The sequence below is a fragment of the Mauremys mutica genome, chromosome 4 (genome assembly GCF_020497125.1).
Source record: "Mauremys mutica isolate MM-2020 ecotype Southern chromosome 4, ASM2049712v1, whole genome shotgun sequence".
NCBI classification, from domain to species: Eukaryota; Metazoa; Chordata; order Testudines; family Geoemydidae; genus Mauremys; species Mauremys mutica.
In genome coordinates, this window is record NC_059075.1 from 148,279,839 (window position 1) to 148,306,859 (window position 27,021).

The 27,021-nt window shown below is 46.6% G+C and overlaps 2 protein-coding genes across 2 annotated transcripts in view; one reads left to right on the forward strand and one right to left on the reverse strand.

The window, feature by feature from the left end:
• Nucleotides 1-27,021, reverse strand: part of LOC123370220 (glycine N-acyltransferase-like protein 3) — a 327,798-nt gene that overhangs the window by 164,865 nt on the left and 135,912 nt on the right. The gene's annotated exons all lie outside the window — the stretch shown is intronic.
• LOC123370218 (sodium/hydrogen exchanger 10-like) overlaps nt 1-27,021 on the forward strand; it is a 236,024-nt gene that overhangs the window by 99,493 nt on the left and 109,510 nt on the right. The window contains exons 12-15 of the mRNA XM_045016557.1: nt 1,211-1,377; nt 2,508-2,648; nt 10,417-10,514; nt 13,959-14,078. Coding sequence (XP_044872492.1) covers nt 1,211-1,377; nt 2,508-2,648; nt 10,417-10,514; nt 13,959-14,078 — 526 coding nt within the window. The remainder of the gene's footprint in view (nt 1-1,210; nt 1,378-2,507; nt 2,649-10,416; nt 10,515-13,958; nt 14,079-27,021) is intronic.

Below are 27,021 nucleotides of genomic sequence, written 5' to 3' on the forward strand. Positions count from 1 at the left end.
TGCATGTGCTGCTCCACCACTAGAGCTCTAGGGCAAGCTTTACACAGATCTCCAGGAATGTGGCTTTTGACATCCTGAAAGTGCTGTCACTGCTGCTGGCCATCGTAGACCTGCAGCACTATCTTGTCCCACTAGTCAGTACTATGTGTCTGAGCCTAAAAGTGTTGGTCCAATGAGTGAAGTTGTGTCAGTGAAAAATCTAAGAGACTCATCTGCTTGATTTCAGTCTCCTCCTCCTCAGGTGACCTTAGCACTCTGATTCTGAAACGATTGCACTATTTTACATATGCTTGTGGCATCCTGTTTGTATCATCTCCTTGAGGATAGTAGCATGTACCATGTTTCTTCCCTGCTGCTTGACAGTGCTTTGAAAATGTCACTGGCTCACCAAGGCCATGTGGATGTTGGGATGAAAGGAGAGGAATCATGGGAAGGTTTTTATTTGACTCCAAATACCCTAATTCTATTTCCTTCTGGTAGGTATCCCACAATATGTGGTGAAAAAACTCCCAGAATGCCCACAGCACAGTGGTGAAGCAATGCACCATTGGATGTCTGCCAGGAATACTAAACCTTTATTTCAAAACATTGCTGTGCTAAGTGATACGGGGCAAAAGGATCACAATGTGCTGTGTATGTACTGTTCACACAACAGTTGTTGTGAAGGCACTTAAACAAAAGCCACAGCAAGTTTCAAGTGTAGACGTCCTCTCAGGAAGGTGGTTGTGGAATAAAAGACAGGAAAAGTGAAAAACAGAACTGTAGAAAAGATGAGGTTCTATAAAAATCTCTAACGCTCTCAGTATTACAATACAGTACCAAACACTATCTGAAAGAGTCCTCAGTTAACTAATGAGAAAGAGACCTTAAAAAGAGGGAAATGGATTGCTCAGAATAGCACAATAAATATTCATGTAAAAGACCCTATGGAAAAGAATAGCCCAATAGTCCTATTCAGTTGCCGCTGGAAACAAATGGGTCTGCAGAGTAGAGAAGCTGGTGAGAGCAGCATTCAGCTGCTGTTACAAAGTGGAATATCTGGTTTTTGGCAATGGTCTGAGCATATGGCTTCTTAGATTAAGACTTTTACCCTGCTCCCAGCAACTTTACAGAAATGGCCTTCCAGCCAGTCAGTCACCCAATAGTCTCAGTCAGGGATTCTCTTTAACATCTGACAACCTAAATGTATTCATTTTCTTCCTTTCCATAGGTCTATGTAATATTACTCTTCCAAAACGTATGGTAATGTACAGTGCTGTTCAGCGTATAAAAGAAATGGAGGCCAACACATGTTCCATATTGAAACTTGATAGATTTTTAGCTGATGCAAATTGGACTGTGATTGAAGAAGCAATTAAAATTGATTGCCCTTATAAAGTGAGTAATTTCTTTTTATTATATTTATTACAAAGAAAATTATGTAAGAGGCAAAAGTAATGCTTGAAACAAAAGAATGATTCACAGCTTTTGATTTACACTGGCATCCATTGCAAGAAGGGTAGACTCTCCAGTATTAAGTTTACAGACTAGTAGGAGAGAATTGTAATGATAAATGAGGTCTCCGGCTTGATGGAAATATCTGATATGCCATTAATATTATGGGGCTTTTATGAAGGGGGAAAATTAATATACCAAAAAATTAGGGGCTAGATATCCTGCACAGACATCCTTAGAGGTAGATTGTTCAGATCATTATTTGGGTTGTACTGGGGCTAGGATTCAGACTATGATTAGATTAATCCATGACACTCTTGTGACCCGTTAATTAATTCAAGTTTATTATTAACTCTGTATCGGCATTTGACTAATCATCCAGTAGGTCACTAACCAGAATATATATTTCCTTCTAATGCTCAAAGAGCATCTACAGTAGCATCTACTAAACTTTTGAAAATTAATCCTCCCCTTCAGAAAAATTAAAACAATTTCATCCTTTTATCCTTCACATTTGGTGTTCAAGTCCTACACAAATGAACAGTCACTCAGAGCACATTGTATAAATCTTTATAATATGATACTTCATCGTCATTCTTTCCAACGTTTCTTAGCATTTATATACTTTAAGAAAACCATAACAATGCCATACTTTTTTCGAATAACTTTGGTTTTAAATAATTTATTGATTGTAATTTATTCATAGGAGTATAAATAAGCTTCTTGAGAGTAGGGAACACAGCCATCCTCCTTGATTCACAGAAGGAAGAAGAGAAATAGTTCAGAATCTTTCTGAAAAAAGTTTTAATTTTTAATATAAACATACAGTTTAGATCCTTAGATTTCTTTGCCATGATGAAATACTGCAAATTTAATTTCTGACTTTATTGTCTTGATGTAACAATTTCCATTTGTGTCTAACTCCATATGGAGATTAAATTTGCATTTGAATTAGCATTTTTAATTTAATGTTAGCCTTTGTTTTTTAAACGTAGTTCTCTTAGTTAGCTTTTTGGTTCTCATGTTTCCAATATGTTATGATCAGTTCACTTGTTTCTGTTTTTCTTATTTAGTTTGATATAGAGGAAGCTTCCCAAATTGTTAGAACACTTAAATGTCCAGATTGTAACACAGACATTTCAGATGAGACAACACCTCAACAAATTGCTGACATACTGGAAGAAGCCAGGTTACGTCTTTTAACAGCACAAATAGTTAGTATTCCATCTATTTGGTTATATTCTTATTTTTCTTGATTAACACACACATTTTAATTTTAGTACTATTATTATTTAAGGAATGGGTATCCAAATGTGACCTGTGGACCACTTTGGACCTCAAGTCTTTAAATTGTGGCCTTCAAGGATAACAGTGTTAAGAAGAAATGTTGTACTTGACTATAAACTGAAAATGTATACCCTCAGCTATGTGATGTGACTTTTAAACTGAAACATTTGAATCAGCCCTGTTACTACAAGGAGGAAATCAATGGGACTGCTTTCCCATCTATCTCCCACTGTTTCCCTTGGAGCCTCAGGAGCAGCTCTGGTGTGAGCCTAGAATGCTCTGACCAGCATCTGACCAGCATTATTCTCACCCTATTTTAATTTAGTTAGTTCAATTTTGTTATTCTTATCTTGTTTCTTGTACATGCTTTATATTTTGAGGGGATCTCTTTCCTTCACCTTTTTTATGTGCCTCACAGTCAGGGCTTCCCTGTCCACCTCAGTACCCTTGTTTGGAGTTCTAGTTAAACCGCAACCGGTCACTGAACACCTGTCTTGCTGGTACCAGGCAGATTTCTGCTTAGGTTATGCCCAAACTCCCAGGGCTTAAACATTGCCAGACCTGCAACAGGTCTTTTCCCCTCAGTAATGGACATTCTTCATCGAGTGGTGTCCTTGTGGGTGCTCCACTCTAGGTCTCAGTGCATCCCTGTGCCGGAGATCGGCGATTTCTCACAGCAGTACTCGGCCGGAGAAAGGACACGAACAGGAGTCATCTTGTGCAGCCATTGGCACCTTCTGTAGCACGCGCTCCCCCGACCATCCCCTCAGTTCCTTTTCAACTGTCCTCAGCTGCAGACAGAGCTTCGCGGCAGAGCTCTCTTTGATACTTTCTGAGGGGAAAAAATAAAGTCACAAGTTACATAGGAACTTCTTTTTAATCTATACTTAGTTACACTGTTTAGTTAGTCTTAGCCCTGGTCTACACTGTGGGGGGGAGGGAGGGAGGGGGTGTCGATCTAAGTTATGTTTCAGAGTAGCAGCCGTGTTAGTCTGTATCCACAAAAAGAACAGGAGTACTTATGGCACCTTAGAGACTAACAAATTTATTTCAGCATAAGCTTTCGTGGGCTACAGCTCACTTCTTCGGATGCATAGAATGGAACACACAGACAGGAGATATTTATACATACAGAGTACATGAAAAGGTGGAAGTACGCATACCAACTGGAAGAGGCTAATCAATTGAGATGAGCTATCATCAGCAGGAGAAAAAAAAACTTTTGAAGTGATAATTGAGATGACCCATAGAAGGTGTGAGGAGAACTTAACATAGGGAAATAGATTCAATTAGTGTAATGACCCAACCATTTCCAGTCTCTGTTTAAACCTAAGTTAATTGTATCTAATTTGCATATTAATTCGAGTTCAGCAGTCTCTCTTTGGAGTCTGTTTTTGAAGTTTTTTTGTTGCAAAATTGCCACCTTCAAGTCTGTCACTGAGTGGTTAGAGAGGTTGAAGTGTTCTCCCACTGGTTTTTGAATGTTATGATTCCTGATGTCAGATTTGTGTCCATTTATTCTTTTGCGTAGAGACTGTCCGGTTTGGCCAACGTACATGGCAGAGGGGCATTGCTGGCACATGATGGCATATATCACATTGGTAGATGTGCAGGTGAACGAGCCCCTGATGGCGTGGCTGATGTGATTAGGTCCTATGATGGTGTCACTTGAATAGATATGTGGACAGAGCTGGCATCGGGCTTTGTTGCAAGGATAGGTTTCTGGGTTAGTGTTTATGTTGTATGGTGTGCGGTTGCTGGTGAGTATTTGCTTCAAATTGGGAGGCTGTCTGTAAGCAAGGACTGGTCTGTCTCCGAAGATCTGTGAGAGTGAGGGATCATCTTTCAGGATAGGTTGTAGATCTTTGATGATGCGCTGGAGAGGTTTTAGTTGGGGGCTGTAGGTGATGGCTAATGGCGTTCTGCTCCTCCGGCACCATCCCTCAGTAGACCCCTGCTGAGCCCCAATGCATGGCACCAGAGTTGAGATGTCAAGTCTCCTCCACAGCACCGACTACCCCAGTGCAGAGCACAGCACAGGCAGCAGCACTGTGATCAATGCTGCCACCATTGGCACCAACCCAAGACTTGCTGCCGCCTAACAAGCTGAATCCAGCACCAGACAGTGCTGCAATGGTCAACCACAACCTCAAGGCGGGACCAGCGTAATTCCTGCGTCCTGCTGACAAAGCAGTTTCTTCTGCACCGCAGTTACCACTGCTTGGCACCGAACACTCCCTGAGCTACATAGCACGGTACCATGGGGTCCTTGGCCCACATACCAGAACTCCTATTCTGGTCCCTCTTCCCCAGCAACAAGAGATTCCAGAGTACATCCATCATTACCACACAGAGAAACCTCTGACCCCCCTGAGACAGAGATAGAAGAGGAAGAAATACTATCACAGGCAGACTGGATGATTCACACTCATCTTCTATAAACTGGATGATTCACACTCATCTTCTACCCCACACTCATCTTCTGCACCAGACAAAGCAGTGATGCCGTCTACCCCTATGACATCAGATGACCTGAAACAGTTCCAAGAACTCTTCAAAAGAGTAACAAACAGCCAGGAAATTGCCTTACATGAGGTGCAGGAGAAATAACATAAGTTGTTAAAAATCTTACAACCAGCATCAGCGACCAAGATTGCCCTCCCCATGGATGAGGTTATAATAGAGCCTGCGGAGGTAATATGGCAAATACTGGCTTTGGCACCACCCATCAACAAAAGGGCTGACAGAAAATACTTCTTTCCAGCCAAACGTATGGAATTTTTGTTTTCACACCCTCAAGCTTGCTCTCTGGTAGTAGAGGCTGCTAATCAGCGCAGTAAACAGCCACATTTCCACTCCTCACTGCAAGATAAAGAATACAAGAGACTTGACCTCTCTGGGTGGAAAGTTTACTCGTCATCCACCCTTCTGCTTAGAGTTGCCAACTATTCTGCTCTACTAGCAAATTACAACTACTCTAACTATAGTAAAATACAAGAGCTTGTGGAGGACCTCCCCGAGCATAAACATCCTCAACTCAACGCCATGATCAATGAGGGTCAGTTAATAGCCCGCAAAGCACTGCAAGCCTCAATGGATGTAGCAGACACAGCTTCCTGATCAACAGCAACAGCTGTGGTTATGAGAAGAACATCATGGTTGCAGGCTTTGGGAATTCCAAAAGAACTACAGCTAAAAGTGGAGAACCTCCCCTTCAATGGGGATAAACTGTTCTCGTCTCAAACATATGATGCCCTCCATACCATGAAGGCTTCCCGAGCAACGCTGCGTACACTAGGCATACACCCACCGCCTGACAAACGCGCTCACTTTATACCATACCAGAGGTCATGAGACACCTTGTTTAACCGTCAACAACCACGATACTTCACTCAGAACAGACCCAAACAACGGGCTCAGAAACAACAAGCTCCACAGAACCAGGCCTCGTTCACCCATTCATCTCCATCTAAGCCACAATTTTGAAGTCTTGGTCAAGGGTATGCACAACCTCCCCACACCTCTAGTGCCAACAGATACTCCATCCCACAATTTTGGTCACCGCCTACACCCATTTTACCATGCCTGGGCTATGATAACCACAGATAAATGGGTTTTGGAGATCATACAATCTGGCTACACCTTCCCTTTCACAACCATCCCCCCTACCCTCCCTCCTTCCCTGTCCCTCTTCAGGGACCCCTCTCATGAGCTCCTTCTGCAACAGGAAGTAGACCACCTCCTGCTGCTGGGTGCTGTAGAACCAGAACCACATCAATACCGAGGGAGGGTTTTTTATTCCAAATATTTCCTGACAGAGAAGAAAGGAGAGGGATGGAGACCAATCTTAGAACTCTGAAAACTCAACAGGTTCATATGCAACCACAGGTTCAAAATGGTCACTCTGGCCACAATAATCCCAGCGCTAGTCACGGGGGACTGGTTTTTAGCCCTCAACCTCCAAGATGCATACTTCCATATTACAATACATCCTGCCCACAGAGGTTCCTGAGGTTCACAGTAGGACCCAATCACTACCAATACAGGGTCCTTCCCTACGGACTGTCCACTGCTTCCCGCGTATTCTCAAAAACCCTCGTGATAGTAGCAGCACATTTACAACACAGTGGAATCATAATCTTCCACTATTTGGATGATTGCCTTCTCAAGGCTGCCAACTGACAAGAAACGGCAGGCATGCTGAAGACCACAATAGACCTGTTTCACCAACTAGGTCTACAGATAAACGAAAAGAAATCCACCCTGGAATCAACCCAGCGATTGAAGTTTATCGGAGCCAACCTAGACTCCATATAAGCCAAGGCAATATTGCCAAATCACAGATCACTAAATTGACCAATCTTATTTCCATGGTGACCGTCAGACCACAAACTTCAGTGAGGACATGCCTTCAGATTCTGGGACGTATGGCAGCTACAACTTTTGTAGTAAAGTATGCCAGACTCCATATGGCTGCCTGCAGCACTGGTTGGGCATGGTCTATGCATCCAGCAAACACTCTCTCAACAGAAGTGTTACACTACCACCAAGGGTTATCCTCTCCCTACAATGGTGGACACAGCCAGAGAACGTATGCTCCCTTTCAACAAGACACCTTGTCAGTGACTATCACAACAGATGCCTCCCTGATAGGTTGAGGCGCCCACTTGGGTCACCACAATGTACAAGGCAAGTGGTCTGCGATGGAAACCCGACTACATATCAATTTCCTGGAACTCCATGTGGTACACAATGCATGATGCCACTTCCCCCCCTACTCATACGGCAGACCTCAATCTCTATTCTCACTGACAATGTGGCATGCATGTTTTACACCAATTGCCAAGAAGGAGCCAGGTCTCACTCACTATGCGTAGAAGCCATGAATTTATGGAACCTGTGCATCCGCAACAATATAAACATCACAGCATCATACCTACCAGGGTGCCAAAACACTACACCCAACAACCTCAGCAGGCACTTCTCACAGAAACACGAGTGGGAAATCCACGACAGGGTTCTCGACACAATATTCCAAAAATATTCAGTAATAGACCTTTTCACCTCAGCGACAAATCACAAATGTCCACTCTTTTGCTCCAGGGCAGACCTGGCACTGGGGTCGTTGGGGGATGCCTTCCTCATCCCATGAAATGTGTCACTCATGTACATCTTCCCACTGATCCCATAGGTCATCCGCAAGATACTACTCGACAGAGCATACATCATTCTCATTGTCCCCACATGGCCCAGACAGACTTGATTTCAGTACCTCTCACGTCTAGCGGTCTGTGCCCCACAACCGCTGCCTTTCCAGATGGACCTCCTGTCCCAGAACAAGGGCCTGATGCTCCATCCAGACCCAGCGAAACTCTATCTCAAAGCGTGGCTCCTCTCTGGTTCCAACATGGGGAATTGAACTGTTCAGAGAAAGTGTAACAAGTATTACTAAATACCCATCGCCTCACCACTAGATTCTCCCTTTGGTGTCAGCAAAAACAGCTGGACGCGACCAAGGCACCTCTATCTGTGATCCTAGACTACCTACTAGAACTGAAGGAAATGGGGTTAGCCATAAGCTCTATTAAAATACACCTCATTGCCTTTACGGCCTCTATGAACAGATAGAAGGGACTTCAGTATTTGCTCACCTGATTACATGGTGCTGTCTAGCAGGTATACAGAACATGTACCCAGAAGTACACCAACCTGCACCACCATGGGATCTCAATCATGTGCTCAAATGTCTCACAAGACCACCCTTTGAGCCTCTAGCAGCCTGCTCGCTCCTTCATATGTCAATGAAGGTCCCATTCCTAGTCTGCCAGACGTGTCAGCGAAATAGGAGCATTGATGGCTGAACCACCATACGTTGTATTTACCAAAGACAAAATCATGTTATGTCCTCACCCAAAATTCTTGCCCAAAGTGGCTACACATTTTCATATTAACTAAACCATACACCTACCTGCCTTCTATCACAAGCCACATAATGACTCTCAAGAAGCAACATTGCACATGCTGGATATAAGATGAGCTTTAGCCCTCTATTTGGAGAGAACTAAACCATTCGCAAGTCACCAAGGCTATTTGTCTCTACAGCAGAGCGCTCCAAGGGCTCTACAGTATTGACCCAGAGACTCCAAATGGGTCTTTACCCGTATTCAAACTTGCTACCGCCTGCATCACAAAGAACCCCCCGTGGGCATCAGATCCCACTCAACGCAAGCCATGACAACATCGATTACATTCTTGAACAATGTCCCCTTTAATAGATATTTGTAGAGCGGCAGCCTGGACATCAGAACACCTTTTTGCAAAGCATTACGCTATCACCCTAGGCCTTGTCTCAGTGCTCTCATCACACACTTATGCATAACTCCAACCCCCTACCACCCATGGTGGGGTACTGTTCTACAAGCACCTAGAGTGGATCACCCACAGGGACACCACTTGATGAAGAAGAAGTTACTCACCTTATGCAGTAACGATGGTTCTTCGAGATGTGTGTCCCTGTGGGTGCTCCACTACCCACCCTCCTCCCCTCTACTTTTGAGTTCACACAGCCGAGCTCTGCAGTAGAGAAGGAACGGAGGAGACGGTCGGGGGAGCGTGTGCTACAGGAGGTGCCAACGGCTGCATGTGACAACTCCTGTGCGCACCCTTCCCCCGGCAGAGTACTGCTATGAGATATCTCCAATCTCCGGCGCAGGGATGCAGTGACACATAGAGTGAAGCACCCACAGGGACACAGATCTTGAAGAACCATCATTACTGCACAAGGTGAGTAACTTCTTCTTCCATCTGCTTCCATTGCCTCAGGGAGGCCCATATTCTGTGTAAGTGTAAATTCTGCAGTGGCTTCAAGAGCAGATCTAGAAAGCAGAGGGAAGACAGAATCAAATTATTTCTCTCATTTCTTGAGACCTGCTGCTGATTCAGAGCCTGACACATGTGCCCTCCCACACCATACATCAGCCTTTCATTCCAAAAAAGAGAAGGCACAAATCCCTTGTTAGAGAGTTGAAGAGGAAAGGAAGATGCCCCAAAGACACCATATATATATATATTAACTATGGCCCTGAGGATATATGGGCCACAGTTGTATGCTGATTGGGCTGCAAGCAGCCTGCAGACTGTGGGTTGAGAACCACTGCCTCAAACCATAGCGTGGGTCTGCCTGCACTGCTAGGCCACATGGCAGCCTCCACCTTCATTACACCAGTCTGCATTCAAGGTTCCCCCAACCCTGGCTGAGGATGGTCTGGACACCCAGCAAACACAGCTTGACCAAGAGGGTATCTATTCTGCAGAAGGCTCTTGGCTCCACCAATTGGTGGAAGGAGCCTCACAAGGTCTGTGAGGGAACCCCATTCATGCACCCCACCTTAAGAGAAGCATTACCACAGATGCTGCATTGCTAAACTGGGGAGTTCAGTTCCAGGGCCTTACGGCTGAAGGCAGGTGCACTCCCTGATAGTCCACAGGAAGAATTATTTATATGGAATTATCCACATAATATAAATGTAAGTATGTAAAATGAATTTGTTTTTGTACTCAATGATATTGATATGTTGTAATATATTTTTATTCTAGCAAGAATAGAGAAAAAGTTAGCAAGTCTTTTTTCATCATTTACTTTGTAGCAATTTTTATGTTAATTCATGTTTTTGAGGATTTTTTGTTTTTATCTAGGCTAGTTATCAGAAGCAATACCACACTGGAATGCTTAACCAAGATGCTGCCCAAATATTAATAGGCGCAGCAGAAAGATATGTTGATATTAGAGAGAAGTAAGTGCTTCATTTACTTTAATTTTTAAAATTGAAATTAGTTGGATATCAGACAGTATGTGCCATATGTTCAAATATGGGTGTAACACAGGAAATGTACATCCATTGCATTCACTAATCCCTAGACTTGTGCTTACAAGTGAGCAGCCTGTAGATGCAGGTACTTGATGTGCAAGCAGTCACATAACTTAATGGGCTGGTATAGAATTTTATAGGCATATTCATTGTTTTGAAAATGTGCTCCTACTGTACACGTTCTACATATGAATAGTCTAAAAGGGGAAGTTTTGTTTTAAAAAACAGTGAATAACCTAATCAAAATAGTTTAGTAATTTTTAAAACAATTTTTGGTGCAAATTAGTCATCGTGAAAGTAGCCAGACATTATAGCCTTGTAACTGATGTACTCTATTATTTACATAACAAATACAGCATTGGCAACAGCATTGTAAGCTGACTTAAACCATCCTTGACCCTCTTTTAGAAGCACCACCTTTAGAAGTGAGACAGAAATTTCATCTCCATGCCACTTTTATCTGTCCATCATAGTATTATGTACTAGCATCTGTCACCAAAGTACCTGAATGCCTCTAATTAGATCTCCTCTGGAAGTTCATTTAACAGCCAGATTCCTACAGTTGAAAATGCCTTATCTCTGACCTTTATGCACTTAGCTCTGTTTTTTCTTACACTCCTCTGGAACAATGCAGATAACTGTCTTGGCAGTTCTTAGAAAGACATGCAGTCTCTCTCTAGACAGGGAAGATGGTACAGTAGTTAGGGCACTAACCTGGGACTAAGGACAAATGGATTCAATTTCCAGTTCTGCCACAGACTTCCTAGGATTGCCAGGTGTCCAGTTTTCAACTGGAACGTCTAGTCAAAAAGGGAAACTGGCAGCTGATCGAAAGCTAAAGGTCCAGTTACCTGCAGTAACTGGCCTCTGCCACCAGGGAGGAGGAGCAGAAAGAGCAGCAGCTGCTGCTGGAGCCTGGAGGCGAGGCTCTGCTTAGCAGATGCTGCTCTTTCCACCCCCCCAGCCTGATGGTGAGAACTGGCTGGCTCTTGGACCAGGCGCCAAAGTGGGAACCTGCACCATCGCGGGGGGGGTGGTCCTGTCTGCCCCCTTTTCCCCACTATGTCCCAATTTCCCCAGCCCCTTGCTCTGGGGATGGACCCGAATTTCTCCTTGGCCTCGCTCCACAAACCAACCTCCCTCCTGCCCCGCTGTGCCCCAATTTCCCTACCTCGGCCCCTCACTATGGGGACTGACCCGTCATGCTCTGCTGTGCTGCAATTGGACAGGCTCCGCATCAGCTCCTCCCAGTCCGGCTCTGCAGGCGGCGAGTGAGTCCTGGGAGATGGGAGAGTGAGTGATGGTGGGGGGACAGGTTGGACGGGTGGTGGGGCCTCAGAGAAAGAGGCAGGGCAGGGACGGGATTCGGGAAGAGGCATAGTTCAGTTTTCAGGGATTAGAAAGTTGGCAACCCTATTCCTGTGTGATTTTGGGCAAATCACTTAGGCCTGGTCTACACTCGGGCATGGATCAATATAAGTTACACAACTTCAACTACGTGAATAACGTAGCTGAAGTCGATGTACTTAGATCGACTTACCGGGGTGTCTTCACCACAGTGACGCAACTGCTGCCGCTCCCCCGCCGACTCTGCCTGCACCTCTCGCCAAGCTGGAGTACAGGAGTTGACGGAAGAGCGCTCAGGGATCAATCAGTGCCCGCTGATCCAGCCAGTAGTGAAGAGATAACCTTAGTCTCTCTCTGTCTCAATTCTTAATCTGTAAAATGGGGATAATGTTTCTTTCTTGCCTCACATAGTTATAGTGAGGATAAATTTATTAGAAATTTTGAGGTCCACAGTTCCTATAATATTGTAGGCCATATAAGTACCCAAGATAAATAACGTAACTGGGAACTGATTCATTAATGGGTCTGAAGATTGAGATCGGATGTAGAGGTAGTCTTTGAAGGGCCCAAATTACAGGGGGGGATTGTTCAAAGCAGTCCAACCTGTGGAGGAGGCATCAGCTATGTTTTGCAGAAGTTGCGGGAGTCTTTGCATTTTTTTCATATGTAGATTCAGATACAGTGAATTACAATAATCTAGTCTGGAGTGAATGGTAGTGAATTACAAATGCTGTTGCTTATAACTAAGGCTACGTTGTAGTCATGGATAATTTTAGTAAAAGTCAAAAATTCATGGCCTGGGACCTGTCCATGACTTGTACTATATATCCCTGACTAAATCTTGTGGGGCGCACAGCCTGGGCCCTCCACTAGTGCTGGCGGAGTTAAGGAGGCTTGCAGGCTCCCTACCTGGCTCCTCACGGCTCCCTGGAACATGTTCCTCCCTCAGCTCCTAGCTCTGCGCACTGCGTCCACATCTCCCATGGGCCAGGAACCGCAGCCAATGACAGCTGCGAGGGTGGTGCCTGTGAACAGAGGCAGTGTGTGGAGCTAGGAGCTGAGGGAGGGAGGGACATGTCGCTGCTTCTAGGGAGCCCTCCCCCCAAGATAAGCACTGCCCTGAGTCCCCTCCCACACCGAAATTCCTTCTGCTGGGGGTGGGGCAGTGTCCCAAGACTGCCCCAGCAGCGGCTGGGGTTGCATGGATATCCTGGAAAGTCACAGAATCCATGACAAACTTGCAGCTTTACTTATGACTGATATTACAGTAGTGCCTAGATGCCACATTGTGCTAGATGCTGTGCAAACGCAGTAAAAAATAGTCCTTATACTGAACAACTTACATTGTAAGTAAACAAAGTGCCTAAGTGCCACAGAAAATCAGTGGGGCGTTCATCTGAAGTGGGGGTTTTTACCCACGAAAGCTTATGCCCAAATAAATCTGTTAGTCTTTAAGGTGTCACCGGACTCCCCATTGTTTTTTGGGGGCATTCTTGACAATTTTACTCTAAATAACTTTCCCAAGGTAAGACAGAAAGTTTGTGAACGGCCTGGAAACTGAACTCAGATTTCCTGAGTCCTTGTCCAGATGCCTTAACCACAAGACCATCCTTCCACACAGTAGTAGTCAGAGAAAAGTTCTTGGATACTGAGGTCTGTGGATATCATACTAAGGTACTTATTAAAAAAGGCGTGTTTTATATTTTGCCCTTGAATGTACATACGACATTTCCATTTACTTCAGTAGGAAGCACATGCAAATATAAGTGCAAAATTTGGTCTCTATATAATTTCATAGATTTTAATAGACATAAAATTGATAACAATACTTTGGTCTTAATACTATATTTATGGAAACTCTATTCGGTTGATCTTGTGGACCAGATCATCAGCTGGGGTCAACTGGTGTAGCTTCACTGACTTTGATGGAGCTACATCAGTTTACATCATTTGAGGATCTAGTCTGTGTATATATTATAGCTTTATTTTCTAGTAGTATACAATGACATCTTTCTTTCTTAGATTTATGAACATTCATGAGGTAAAGACATATTGGGAAAGCAAAGGACTACTAGTTTCCTTTAAGAAATTGTTATCTGATTGGGTTTACAATGTGAAAGATGAAAAATCTAAGCCATCAAGGTAAGTACAGTATAATGTACACCTAAATCTTTATTTAGGTTATTGCATCAACTTAATTGGGCTATCAGCATACAGCTATTACTTACACCCATTGTTAAGGTTATTTTTCCATATTAATTGCTCTATCTTTTCTTCTGTAAGGGGCATTTTTACCATGCATAGATTCTAAAGACAGAAGGGACCATTGTGGACATTGCAGTCTGATCTCCTATATTACACAGGCCATAGAACTTCTCCAAAATAACTCCTTTTGAATTAGAGCATATCTTTTTTTAAAAAATCCAATCTTGATTCTAAGATTTTCAGTGATGGAGACTCCACCATGACCCTTGGTAAATTTTTCCAATTGTTAGCTAGCCTCACTGTTAAAAATGTATACTTTATTTCCAGTTTGAATTTGTCTAGCACCAACTTCCTGCCATTGGATCTTGTTATACCTTTGTCTGCCAGACTGAAAAGTCTATTATAAAATTTTTGTTCCCTGTCTATGTATTTATAGACTGTGATCAATCATGGGGTCCTTCAGCACTCATCACTGTGGTTATTAAAGATGAAGGAATGTATTTCTGGCTACTATTAGTATCTTGATTACACAAGGAACTCACAGTTGCCAACTTTCATGCAGTAAATAAGCACCCCAACTTTTACAATAAGCCAAAAATCAAGCTAATCCCAGTTCAAAAAAAGGCCAAAACAAGCCAATCCCTAAGAACCCCAACACTCTATGTGACTAGAATCTCCCTGGCATGCAGTCTGGGACTGTGGTGGGCCCACCGTGCACCCCTGACTCTCTCCCTCCTCTTGCCCCTGCTTGCCACCACCCCCTTGCCCCCAGTGATGGATTAACAAATTTGGCACCCCTAGGCCGTCAAAAAATTGCCGCCCCCCCCAGCTCACCTCTGCTCCCCCGCGGTAAACCTGGGAGGGAGGGGGGAGAAGGGGAGTTGTGGCACGCTCCGGGGATGGCAGCGGTGGAATGGAGGTGAGCTGGGGCAGGGAGTGGTTCCCTGCTTCCCCCCCCAAGAGTCACTCCCTGCGCCCGCCAACCCCAGCTCACCTTTGTTCTGCCTCCTCCGATCGTGCCGCTACTCACTTCTCCCTTCCTCCCTCTCTCCCAGCACTTTCACACAGCAAGCCTGGGAGGGAGGGGGGAGAAGGGGAGTTGCGACATGCTTGGGGGATGGCAGCGGTGGAGCGGAGGTGAGCTGGGGCGAGGAGCGGTTCCCGGCCCCCCAGGTTACTCCCCACGCCCGCAGGCCCCAGCTCACCTCTGCTCTGCCTCCTCCAAGCTACTCGCTTCTCCCTCCCTCCCAGCGCTTTCGCGCGGCAAGCCTGGGAGGGAGGTGGAAGGAGGGAAGCACGGCGCACCTGGGGGAGGAAGGTGCGGGGATTTGGGGAAGGGGCGGAGTTGGGGAAGAGTCGCGAGCAAATTTGCCGCCCCTGCAAATTTGCCGCCCTAGGCCTAGGCCTTGTTGGCCTAGGCGATAATACGCCACAGCTTGCCCCTGCTTGCCAGGTGCCGATCAAAAAAAGAAGCAACAAACTGCAACAAGCAACAAGTCCAACAAGCTACAAGTCAAACAAGCTACAAGCCAAAAACTAGCCAACAAGCAACTCACAAGCCAGTTAAGCCAAAAACAAGCCCAAATTTCTGCTCCCCCCCCCACAGGTTTGGCATGTCTGAAGAAACTGTATTTTCTTCTTTGAGTGATTGCGCATGTGCATTCCACTGTGTGTGTGTGTGTGTGTGTGTGCCCCATGTACAGTTGTTAGAATTTTTTTCCCTCAACAGTACTCATATGGCGTGTGCTTTTTGGTATAAAAGGTAGGGCTGCCCTCAACCCCTTCAGTTCCTTCTTGCACCAACAACGGTTGCTGGGAACTGTCTTGCCTTGGCATGTTCTCTTGGCGTGTTTTTTAGTTGTAAATAGTTCCCCATTTGTATCGTTTTAATGTTAGTCAGGTAGCAGGATAAGTTTTAGTTTAGTTAAGTGATTTTTTTCATACCTGGCTTGTGGTTCCATTTTTCAGTACCAAGGAATGCCTCAGTCACCAGGCTTCAAGCCCTGTTTTTCATGTTCCAAACTGATGCCCATGACTGACCCACACTCTGTTTAAAGTGTCTGGATGAGTCTCACATTAAGGATCAGTGTCAAATTTTTAAGGACTTTAAGCTAAGGACCAAGAAAGACAGATAGGCGAGGCTGAAGTTTCTGTTGATGGTGGCTGCTCTGAGACTATCTTCAAAGACTTCCCATTTGGAGAATGTGCCGAGTACTTCAGTTTCTGTGAGAAACATTCCTCTGATATTGGCCAAGTCCTGGCACTGTTCACCCTTCCTGGTGCAGAGGAAGAAACATAGCTTCCAAGGATGTGACCAGGAAAGGAAGATTGCTGGTTTCTAAGTTTCCCCAAGCAAGGGGACAAAGGGTCAAGTAGAGTGCAGTCAAAATTGACGCACTCCTCATCTCAGTCATCAGCTAATGCTGTATTGTGGATTCTGGCACTGGGGCAGGCACCATTGAGTCCAGGGCCTGATAAGGTACCTTCAGCTTCTTCAGCACTTGCCTTCTCTTACTCGTTGCTCAGAGACTCTTATGCTTCTGTCCACGCTGAAGGCTTTTTTGGTGTTGAGAGACTTGAGTTTGTCAGTGCTGGCTTACCTAGCAGTGCAGGAAGTTGCTTCTCCAATATTACCAGACCACACTGTGTCAGTCTCCTCAGTGCAGCATCAAGTATTGCATCAGTCTCCTGCATTTCAGAGCTGTCATCTGACAGTACCGTCAAGAGGAAAGCCGACGACAATGACCTCTCATTTCTTCATATCAGCACCAATCCCTGAGTCATTTTTTGAGTCAGAGGTTGACTGGGCCCAGTACCAAGCACAAGGAAGTGGATCGTGGGGATCCAGCCATCTGATTATCAGAGGAGGTTCAGCCCTTAACCTGCATTGGCCTCATCCTCCTCTTCCCTAGATGAAATAGTTCCCTTGGGAATCACCACACCCCTACCTAATGACTGAAGAGCTCACCAGGAGCTTTAAAAAGAGTCACCTCGGCCTTGGCTATCCAGGTGGAGAAGGTTAGAGAACTGTCCGATCATCTTTTTGGCATTCTGGTGACAACTGACCCATTTCATGTGGTCCTACCAATCAATGAGGTGATTTTAGAGCCCATCAAAACCTTGTCACAAACTCCCTTGCCATTTCCATCCACATCTAAGAAGGCTGATCACATATACTATATTCTCTCCGAAGACTTGGAACATTTGTGTTCCCACTCCCCTCTGGAGTTACTGGTTGTCTTGGCTGCCAACAACAAAGAATCCTAGGGGCAACAAGTGGCTACCCCTAAGTCAAAGCATGCCAAAAACTTGACCTGTTTGGTAGAAAAATTGATTAGGGTAGTATGATTATAACATCTGGGACTCTACATTGAAATTTCAGGACAAGCTCCCTGGGGACACTAAGCAAGAGTTTCTTTCACTGGTGGAGAAAGGGAAATTGGTGTCTAGAACTTTGCTCCAGGCCAGTTTAGATGCTGTTGATTCAGCTGCTAGGATCATAGCCTCTGCCATCACTATGTGCAGGTGCTCTTCGCTGCAATCTTTGGGGCTGCCCCAAGAAGTTCACAGGACTATTCAAGGCTTGCCATTTGAAGGGTCTTCCCTCTTTTTGGTGCTGATGGATGATACATTTCATGGCTTAAAGGACTTCTGGGTGACTCTAAAGTCCATTATGCATATATTCACTGCCTCAGACTAGGAAACACTTTCGTCCTCAACAGTCTCACCGATACCCAACTCTTGTGCCTTGCCAGGACCTAACAAGGAAAAAGTGTCAGAGTTTTAGGTGCAGGCCAACCTCTTCTTCTACTACAGCAGCTCCTTGTTCATCTAGGCATCCTGGGGACACTAAACAAACATTTTGATGAGTCGGTCAAGGACTCCATACCAGTCTCTCTAATCCAAGTCTCTCCATACCCTCTGTTTGCAAACTGTGTATCCCACTTCCTAAGTGTTTGGTCACTAATTACTTCAGACTAATGGGTCTTAAGCACTGTGGAAGTGGAATACATCCTTCAATTTGTTTCTACCCCTTCTTCCCTCCCTCCCTCCCTGTCCCTCTTCAAGAACCACTCTCATGATGAAGTCCCTCATCTGGGTGCGAGCCATAGAAGAGTTTCTACAGTGTCACAGAGGGATGGGGTTTTATTCCCACTATTTCCTAATTCTGAAAGCAAAAGGAGGTCTCAGACCAATTTTAGATCTGGATCAACTCAACAGATATCTGAAAAAGATGAAATGTGACATGGTCACGCTGGCTTCCAGTATTCCCTTCCTGGATCCTGGAGACTGGCATGCCACTTTCATCTTAAAGGACACATACTTCCATGTGGCAATTTATCAGTAGCACAGGAAGTATGTCAGGCTTTTGGTAAGCCAATCTCATTACCAGTTCACTGTGCTGCCTTTTGGCATGTCTGCAACTCCTTGAACTTTAAAAAAATGTATAGCAGTGGTGGCTGCAATTCTGAGGAAGTTAGGTGTGTAAATTATAGCAGTGGTGGCTGCATTTCTGAGGAAGTTAGGTGTGCAAATCTATTCCTACCTGGACAACTGGCTTGAGAGAGACCAGTCCAGGATTCAGGTACTGTCCAGTGTAGCTCTTACCCAGGCAATCTTCCATGTGCTGGTGCTATTAATTAAAAGAGAGAAGTGTATCCTCTCCCCAGTTCAGAGAATAGAATTTATTGGGACAGGTCTGGATACTACTCAAGCCAGAGCTTTCTTCCAAGTCAAGATTTCAGACAAATCCAGTCCATCATTCTGGATCTCAAGGCTCACCCAGTCACAACAGCATGGAATTGTACGAGGCTTCTGTGGCATATGGCCTTTTGCACATATGTAGTCCAGCATTCCAGATTGCCTCAGGAAACTAAAAGGTTGGCTGGGCTCTATATTCTTACCAAACTGTCAGCCTCTGAATGGTGGTGATGGAGCCCTTTCATATTTTAGGCTCTCTAGATTGGTGAACAAACCCTGCCAACATATGCATAGGTATTCCCTTTGTCCATCCTTAGTCTTCACTGACATTAGTGATGGATGCATCTGCTCTGGGTTGGGTGGCTCATCTGCTTCTCTGCAGATGCAGGGGTTATGGTCTACAATGGGTTTGATTCTACACATAAAAGTGAGAGAGTTTAGAGCTATCCAACTGGCATGTCAGGCTTTCCTCCCCCATTTCAAAGGGGAGAAATGCTGCTCATTCTCACAGACGATAAAGTGGCAATATTGTATCTCAGCAGCAGGGAAGGGCCCTCTCTTCCCTGCGCGGCCAAGAGACAGTCCAACTCTTGGATTTTTGTATTGCCAATTTGATCAATCTCAAAGCCTCTTGCCTTCCAGGGAATGCAGAATGAGCTTGCAGATCATCTACACCAATCATTTGAGTCACCACGAGTGGTGTCTCCATCCAGGTATAGCCAGGTTTATTTTTCAACTGTGGGAGACTCCCCAGGTGAACCTGCTTGTAATGAGAACCAGCAGGAACTACCAGCAGTTTTGTTCCCTTCAGGGTCACAGTCCAGGTTCCCTCACAAACACTCGCTGTTGACCTGGGTGGACAAGCTCCTGTACACTTTCCCAGTGATCCCACTCCTTCACAGAGTGCTACTGAAAATCAGACTAAATCATGCCGAAGTAATACTTGTAGCCCCAGCTTGGCCTCAGCAGCACTGGTTCTTCACTTTCCTGTCCGGCTCACTTCCATTGCATCCAGAACATAAGACTGGCCATACTGGGTCAGATCAATAGTTCATCTAGCCCGGTATCTTGTCTTCCGACAGTGGCCAGTACCAGATGCTTCAGAGGAAATGAACATTGCAGGGTAATTATTGAGTGATCCATCTCCTGTCGTCCATTCCCAGCTTCAGGCATTCAGAGGTTTAGGGACACCCAGAGCATAGGGGTTTCATCCCTGACCATCTTGGCTAGTAGCCATTGATGGACCTCTCCTCCATTAATTTTCCTGGCCTAATTTCTCAAGACCATGGCTGCCTACTCCATCCCATTTTTCAGGTGCTCCATTTAAAAACATGGATGCTCCATTGCTAGACCCTCAGGAAGGGTCTGGTTCAAAAGTGTTTCAGAATGTGCTGTTATACAGTAGGAGGCCATCAACTAACTACTTACCTGGCTGTGTGGAAGCGATTCTCTGTGTGGTCCCAAAAATCTGGAGTTTCCCCAATCCATTCTTCAATCTGGCATATCTAGGACTATCTGTTATACCCAAAACAACATGGGTTGATGGTTAGTTTTATCAAACTCCACCTAGGAGGTATCTCAGCTTTCCACCCTCAGGTTGATAATGGCTCTGTATTTTCTAAGACAATGTCAATAAGATTTTTGAAAGGCCTGGAATAGTTGTATCCTCGGATATAAGATCTGTTCCCCCCATGGGACTTGATCTTGATATTGTCAAAACTGATAGGGTCTCCCTTTGAGCCTTTAGCTACCTGCTGCTTGTTACATCTTTCATTGAAGGTAGCATGTTCGGTGGCCATTACTTCTTCCAGGATAGGTGAGCTACATGTACTTATGTCTGGCCCTCCTTATAAAATGTTCTTTAAAGACAAGATTTACGTGTGCCCTCATCCAAAGTTCATTTTGAAAGTGGTGACTAACTTCCATATCAACTAGGCGATTTACCTACTTTCATTCTTCCTGAAACCTCACTCGAATAAAGATGAGTGACTGCATACTCTGGATGTCAGAAGAGAGTTGGCATTCTACCTCGACAGGTCCAAGCAATTACACTTGTCTTCGTAGCTGTCACAGATAGGCTGAAGGGGATCCCAGTCTCTTCTCAAAAGATTTTGCTGTGGATAGCCTCCTGTATTTGCTTGTGCTATGACATGGCTAATGTTACCCTGCCAAGCAGAATGACAACACATTTGACAAGAATGCAAGCATCCTCTGCAGCCTTTCTGGCTCAAATGCTTATCCTGGACATCTGTAGAAACTGTTCCTCTCTCTTAGGGCATTAAGTGACATTTCTGAACATATGTTACTAGCACCCAGATGTGCCAGTCTTATATATACATTTAATAATCAGGGCTCTGTGTCTTACATGAGGCTATAGAATTTGCTGTGCAATTCACATTATACCCACACCTTTCTAGTGGATTGTGTTCTAGAATATATGTTTTCATATATAAAAAGATTGTTTCAAGCCCTTAAAGTTGTGGAGGTAATCTTGAAAATATGCGCCATATGTAACAGATGCACTATTTTTTCCTGAACCTGCAGACAGTCTGAAAAATAACTTTGAGAGGTGTAAACTGCCACATTCATATGAACTCTGAAACCTAATGATTACAATGTTAATATTGTTAGCTATTTTTACAGTTATGTTGTCAACACAAATAAATCTGCGTCAGAAAATGACTAGGGCTGTCAAGCGATTTAAAATATTAATCGTAATTAATCACACAATTAAAAATATTAATCGCACTGTTAAACAATAATAGAATACCATTTATATAAATATTTCTGGATGTTTTCTACATTTTCAGATATATTGATTTCAATTATAACACAGAATACAAAGTGTACAGTGCTCACTTTATTTTTGATGACAAATATTTGCACTGTAAAAAACGAGAAATAATATTTTTCAATTCACCTAATAAAAGTACTGTAGTGCAATCTCTTTATCATGAAAGTTGAACTTACAAATATAGAATTATGTACAGAAAATAACTGCATTCAAAAATAAAACAATGGAAAACTTTAGATCCTGCAAGTCCACTCAGTCCTACTTCTTGTTCAGCCAATTGCTCAGACAAACAAGTTTGTTTATATTTACAGGTGATAATGCTGCCCGCTTCTTATTTACAATGTCACTTGACAGTGAGAATAGGTGTTCGCCTGGCACTGTTGTAGCCAGTGTCACAAGATATTTACATGCCAGATGCACTAAAGATTCATATGTCCCTTCATTCTTCAGTCACCATTCCAAGGGCCATGCGTCCATGCTGATGATAGTTCTGCTCAATAACGATTCAAAGCAGTACAATCCGATGCATGTTCAACTTTCTGCTGGTGGCATCTGACTCAGATGATGAAAATTATTTTCTTTTTTGGTGGTTCGGGTTCTGTAGTTTCTGCATCGGAGTGTTGTTCCTTTAAGATTTCTGAAAGCATGCTCCATACCTCATCCTTCTCAGATTTTGGAAGGCACTTCAGATTCTTAAACCTTGGGGTCGAATGCTATAGCTATCTTTAGAAATCTCACATCGGTACCTTCTTTGTGTTTTGTCAAATCTGCAGTGAAAGTATTCTTAAATAGAACAACATGTGCTGGGTCATCACCCGAGACTGCTATAACATGAAATATATGGCAGCATGTGGGTAAAACCAAGCAGGAGATATACAATTCTCTCCCAAGGACTTGAGTCACAAATTTAGTTAACACCAGGGCCAGTGCAACCACTAGGTGAACTAGGCAGCCGCCTAGGGCGCCTAGTGGTTGAGGATGCCTAAAAGCCTGCTCAGGCGAGGAGGTGGAGTAGAGGTGAGCTAGGGTGGGGGGCCGTGGGGAGGTCTGCCCGCGTAATGAGGGAGCGCACAGGGGAACGGCTCCCTGCCCCAGATCACCTCCACTCTGCCTCCTCTGCTGAGCACACAGCCCCAGCTCTAATTCTCCTCCAATTGGTGCCACAAGCCTGGGAGAGGAGCTGGTGTGCTCAGTGGAGGAGAGCTGGGGCGGGCTCCCCAGGCGGTGTTAGCTGCTGCGGAGGGGACGGGGTCAGCTGTCGCAGAGTGGGGGGAGGGCTCCCCAGGTGGGTTAGCTACCGCAGAGTGGGAGGGGGCTCCCCAGGCGAGGTTAGCTGCCGCAGAGTGCGGGGGGCTCCCCAGGCAGGGTTAGCTTCGGGTTAGGGTTGGGTAGCTACTGCGAGGGGGGCTTCCCGGGTTGGGGGGTGGCAGGTTGGGTTAGCTGCCACGGCGGGCAGGGTTAGCTGCTGCGGGTGGGGGGGGGGCTCCTCTGATGGGAGGAGTGGGTAGGCGTGGTTAGCTGCCGTGAGGCGGGCAGCGTGTGGGGTTAGCTGGGTTGGGGGGTGGCGCAAGGTAGAAGTTTCGCCTACGGTGCAAAACTTCCTTGCACCGGCCCTGGTTAACACATATTTTTAACAAGCGTCATCAGCATAGAAGCATGTCCTCTTGAATGATGGCTGAAGCATGAAGGGGCATATGAATGTTTAGCATATCTGGCAATAAAAACCCTGCAATGCAGGCTACAAACGTGCAATGCAAATCGTAGAACTGGAAGGGACCTCGAGAGGTCATCTAGTCCAGTCCCCTGCACGCATGACAGGACTAAGTATTATCTAGATCATTCCTGACAGGTGTTTGTCTAACCTGCTCTTAAAAATCTCCAATTATGCAGATTCTTCTTCGAGTGATTGCTCATATGCATTCCAGTTAGGTGTGCCCACGCCGCGTGCACGCTCGTCGGAAGATTTTTACCCTAGCAACACTCGGTGGGTCGGCTGGGCGCCCCCTGGAGTGGCGCCGCTATAGCGCCAGATATATACCCCTGCCGACCCATCCGCTCCTCAGTTCCTTCTTACCGCCCGTGCGGCATCGCTGTCCTCCACAACCCTAGCTTCTCGCTCTTGTTTCTACCTTGTTGTATATATAGTTCAACTTTAGTATAGTTAGAGTTAGTTTACTAGTTTAGTTGTAGTTAGTATATAGTTCACTGGGGAACTGGGGGACTAGCCCCCTTTTTCCCTGACCCGGTGCGGGCTCATGCCCAAGGCACCGGGGTTTAAGCCGTGCTCGGCCTGCCAGAAGCCGATACCGGTTGGAGACCCTCATGAATCTTGCCTGAGGTGCTTAGGAGAGTCTCACCTTCCTGATAAGTGCCGCATTTGCAAGTCGTTCAAGCCCAGAACAAAAAAGGAGCGGGACTTTTGCTTAAAGCAGCTCCTAATGGAGTCGGCACTTAGCCCTACGGCACCGGCACCGACCGCACAGCAGTCTGCATCGGTGAGGAGCGTGCCTTCGGCACCAGCTCACTCCGGCACCGATGCCCGGCACCGACAACAGCCGGCACCAGTTCCCTGGCACCGTTCCCTCTCCCCCTTGGGGAAACGCAAGGCGGCGTCGACTTCGTCCTCCAAAAAGGACCATACATCCAGGCCCGTACGCCGAACTCCGGCACCACCAGCTCCGGCACCACCACTCCAAGCTCCTCCTAGCGCGGCACCATCGACTCCGGCACCGCAAGGGCCGTCAAGTCCGGTACCACTCTGCTCCCCGGTTCACACCACGGTGGAGCTGGCTCTCCCATCAACTCCTGAGACTTTTTCGACGGCAAGAGAGCTGATTGCGCTGACGGAGCCAACACAGCCTCAACCCCCGGCACCGCCGGTGCGGGTTGTCAAGTCAGTTGGCAAGCCGGCCATAATGAGGCCTCCTTCCCCTGACCACTAGGAGAAACGTCACTCCAGATCGCGATCTCGGAGACATTCCTGCTCACTCTGCTGTCGATCCCGGCACCGCTCGCAGTCCCGGTACCACTCTCCATCGTGGTACTGGTCGTACTCGCGGGGACGCTCACGATCCCGGTCGCCAGACAGACGTTATCGGCACTGGTCCGGCTCTCGGTACCACTCGTCCCGCAGCCGTTCTCACCATAGAGACTCGAGATCCCGGTCGACCTCCCAGCACCGGCACGGTAGATGGTCCCGATCTCACTCCCGGGACCGACAAGACCGGTACCATTCACCGGTACTGTCCCGGGACCGAACAGCTGGATCGGCGGCACCGTCACACGGCTTCTCGGCACCGCCATGGCCTTCGAGACAACCATCCGTCTCCTCTCATGCCGGCAGTGCTCCTTACCAGCAGACCGAGCAAGGCCAGGACCAAGGCCCTCCTCAATGGGCTTTCTGGACCCCATGGGCGTACCACGAGGCGCAAGGTGCCCCATTCGTGGCTCAGCGCTCGGGGCCCTCCGACCATCGAGCTCCAGAAGCCACGATTAGCAGGCCTCCTCCCACGGACACGGAAGAGGCACCACTGGCATCCGAGGAACCTGAAGCTCCTCTCGCTGCAGACGCTCCTCCGCCGCTCACTGACCCACCACAGGACCCTCTGGTACCGGGCCTCTCCTCCTCCTCCTCCTCCCCTGATGAGGCAGTTGCAGGAACATCCTCATCGGGTCCTCCTCCTATTGACCTTCGGGCGCATCAGGACTTATTGAGGAAGGTAGCTCAAAATATGAACCTGCCGGTTGAGGAGGTAGCAGAAGTAGAGGACCCAGTGGTGGACATATTGACAGCGGATGCCCCCCACCGAGTGGCCCTGCCGTTTATACGTACCATTCAAAACAATGCAGATTACCATATGGCAGTCCCCAGCCTCCATCCCACCAACTGCTCGGGGAGTGGAAAGAAAATACATGGTCCCGTCAAAGGGCTATGAGTATCTGTACACTCACCCTGCTCGCTGGTAGTCCAATCCGTCAATGAGCGTGAACGACATGGCCAGCAGGCACCGGCTCCTAAGGCGAAGGAGGCGAGGCGCATGGACCTTCTAGGCCATAAGATTTACTCGGCTGGCGGCCTTCAAATTAGGATGGCCAACCAGCAGGCCCTTCTAAGCTGCTACAGCTTTAATACATGGGTGTCTGTAGGCAAGTTCACCGAGCTTCTGCCACAAGACTCCCGTCCTGAGTTCATGGCCCTTTTGGAAGAGGGTAAAAAAGTGGCCAGAACTGCCCTTCAGGCCTCTTTGGACTCAGCGGACTCGGCGGCCAGAACCCTGGCCTCTGGTATAACAATGAGACGCATATCATGGCTCCAAGCCTCGACTCTCCCACCTGAATTACAACAAACAATTCAGGATCTGCCCTTCGATGGTCAGGGTCTCTTTTCGGAGAAAACCGACCCAAGGCTGCAGAGTCTTAAGGACAATCGCATTACGATGCGCTCATTGGGCATGCACACCCTGGTGACCCAACGTAGGTCCTTCCGGCCCCAGCCGTACCGCCCCTACAATCAGCCCAGGCCACGACCAGACACCAGGCGTCGTGGCAGGGTGAATCGGCGAAGGCAGTCGAGCAACCAGGGGAACCAAACCCAACCGTCCCCGAAACCAGCTTCGGGGTCGAAGCAGAACTTTTGATGGGACGCCCGAGGACGGCCCACCAGTTTCCCTACCAGATCCTTCCCCATCTTTTTCCAACCATCTCTCCCATTTCCTCCCTGCTTGGTCCCAGATATCATCCGACAGCTGGGTCCTCTGCACGGTGGAAGCGGGATACCACCTCCAGTTTGTTTCTCCCCCTCCCTCCCACCCACCCTACCCGTCCCTCTTCAGGGACCCCTCTCACGAGCAATTCCTCTTGCAAGAGGTCGAGACTCTCTTGAGTTTGGGTGCCATAGAGGAGGTGCCAGAAGGCATGAGGGGCAGGGGGTTTTATTCCCCCTATTTCCTAATCCCCAAGGCAAAGGGAGGTCTACAACCAATCCTAGACCTGCGAGAGCTCAACAGATTTATGGTAAAGCTCAAGTTCCGCATGGTAACCCTGGGGACCATTATCCCTTCCCTGGATCCGGGAGACTGGTATGCCGCCCTCGACATGAAGGACGTGTACTTCCATATTGCCATTTACCCGCCTCATCAATGCTACCTTCGCTTTGCCGTCAACCACCAGCACTACCAATTCACGGTGCTCCCCTTTGGCCTCTCTACGGCGCCGAGGGTCTTCACCAAGTGCATGGCTGTAGTTGCTGCAGCCCTCTGCCGTTGTCGGATACACGTCTACCCGTACCTTGACGACTGGCTGGTTTGCGGGACTTCCCAACAGCAGGTGTCTCAGCACATGAGCGTGGTCACAGGCCTCTTCCGCAGGCTAGGCCTTATGGTCAAT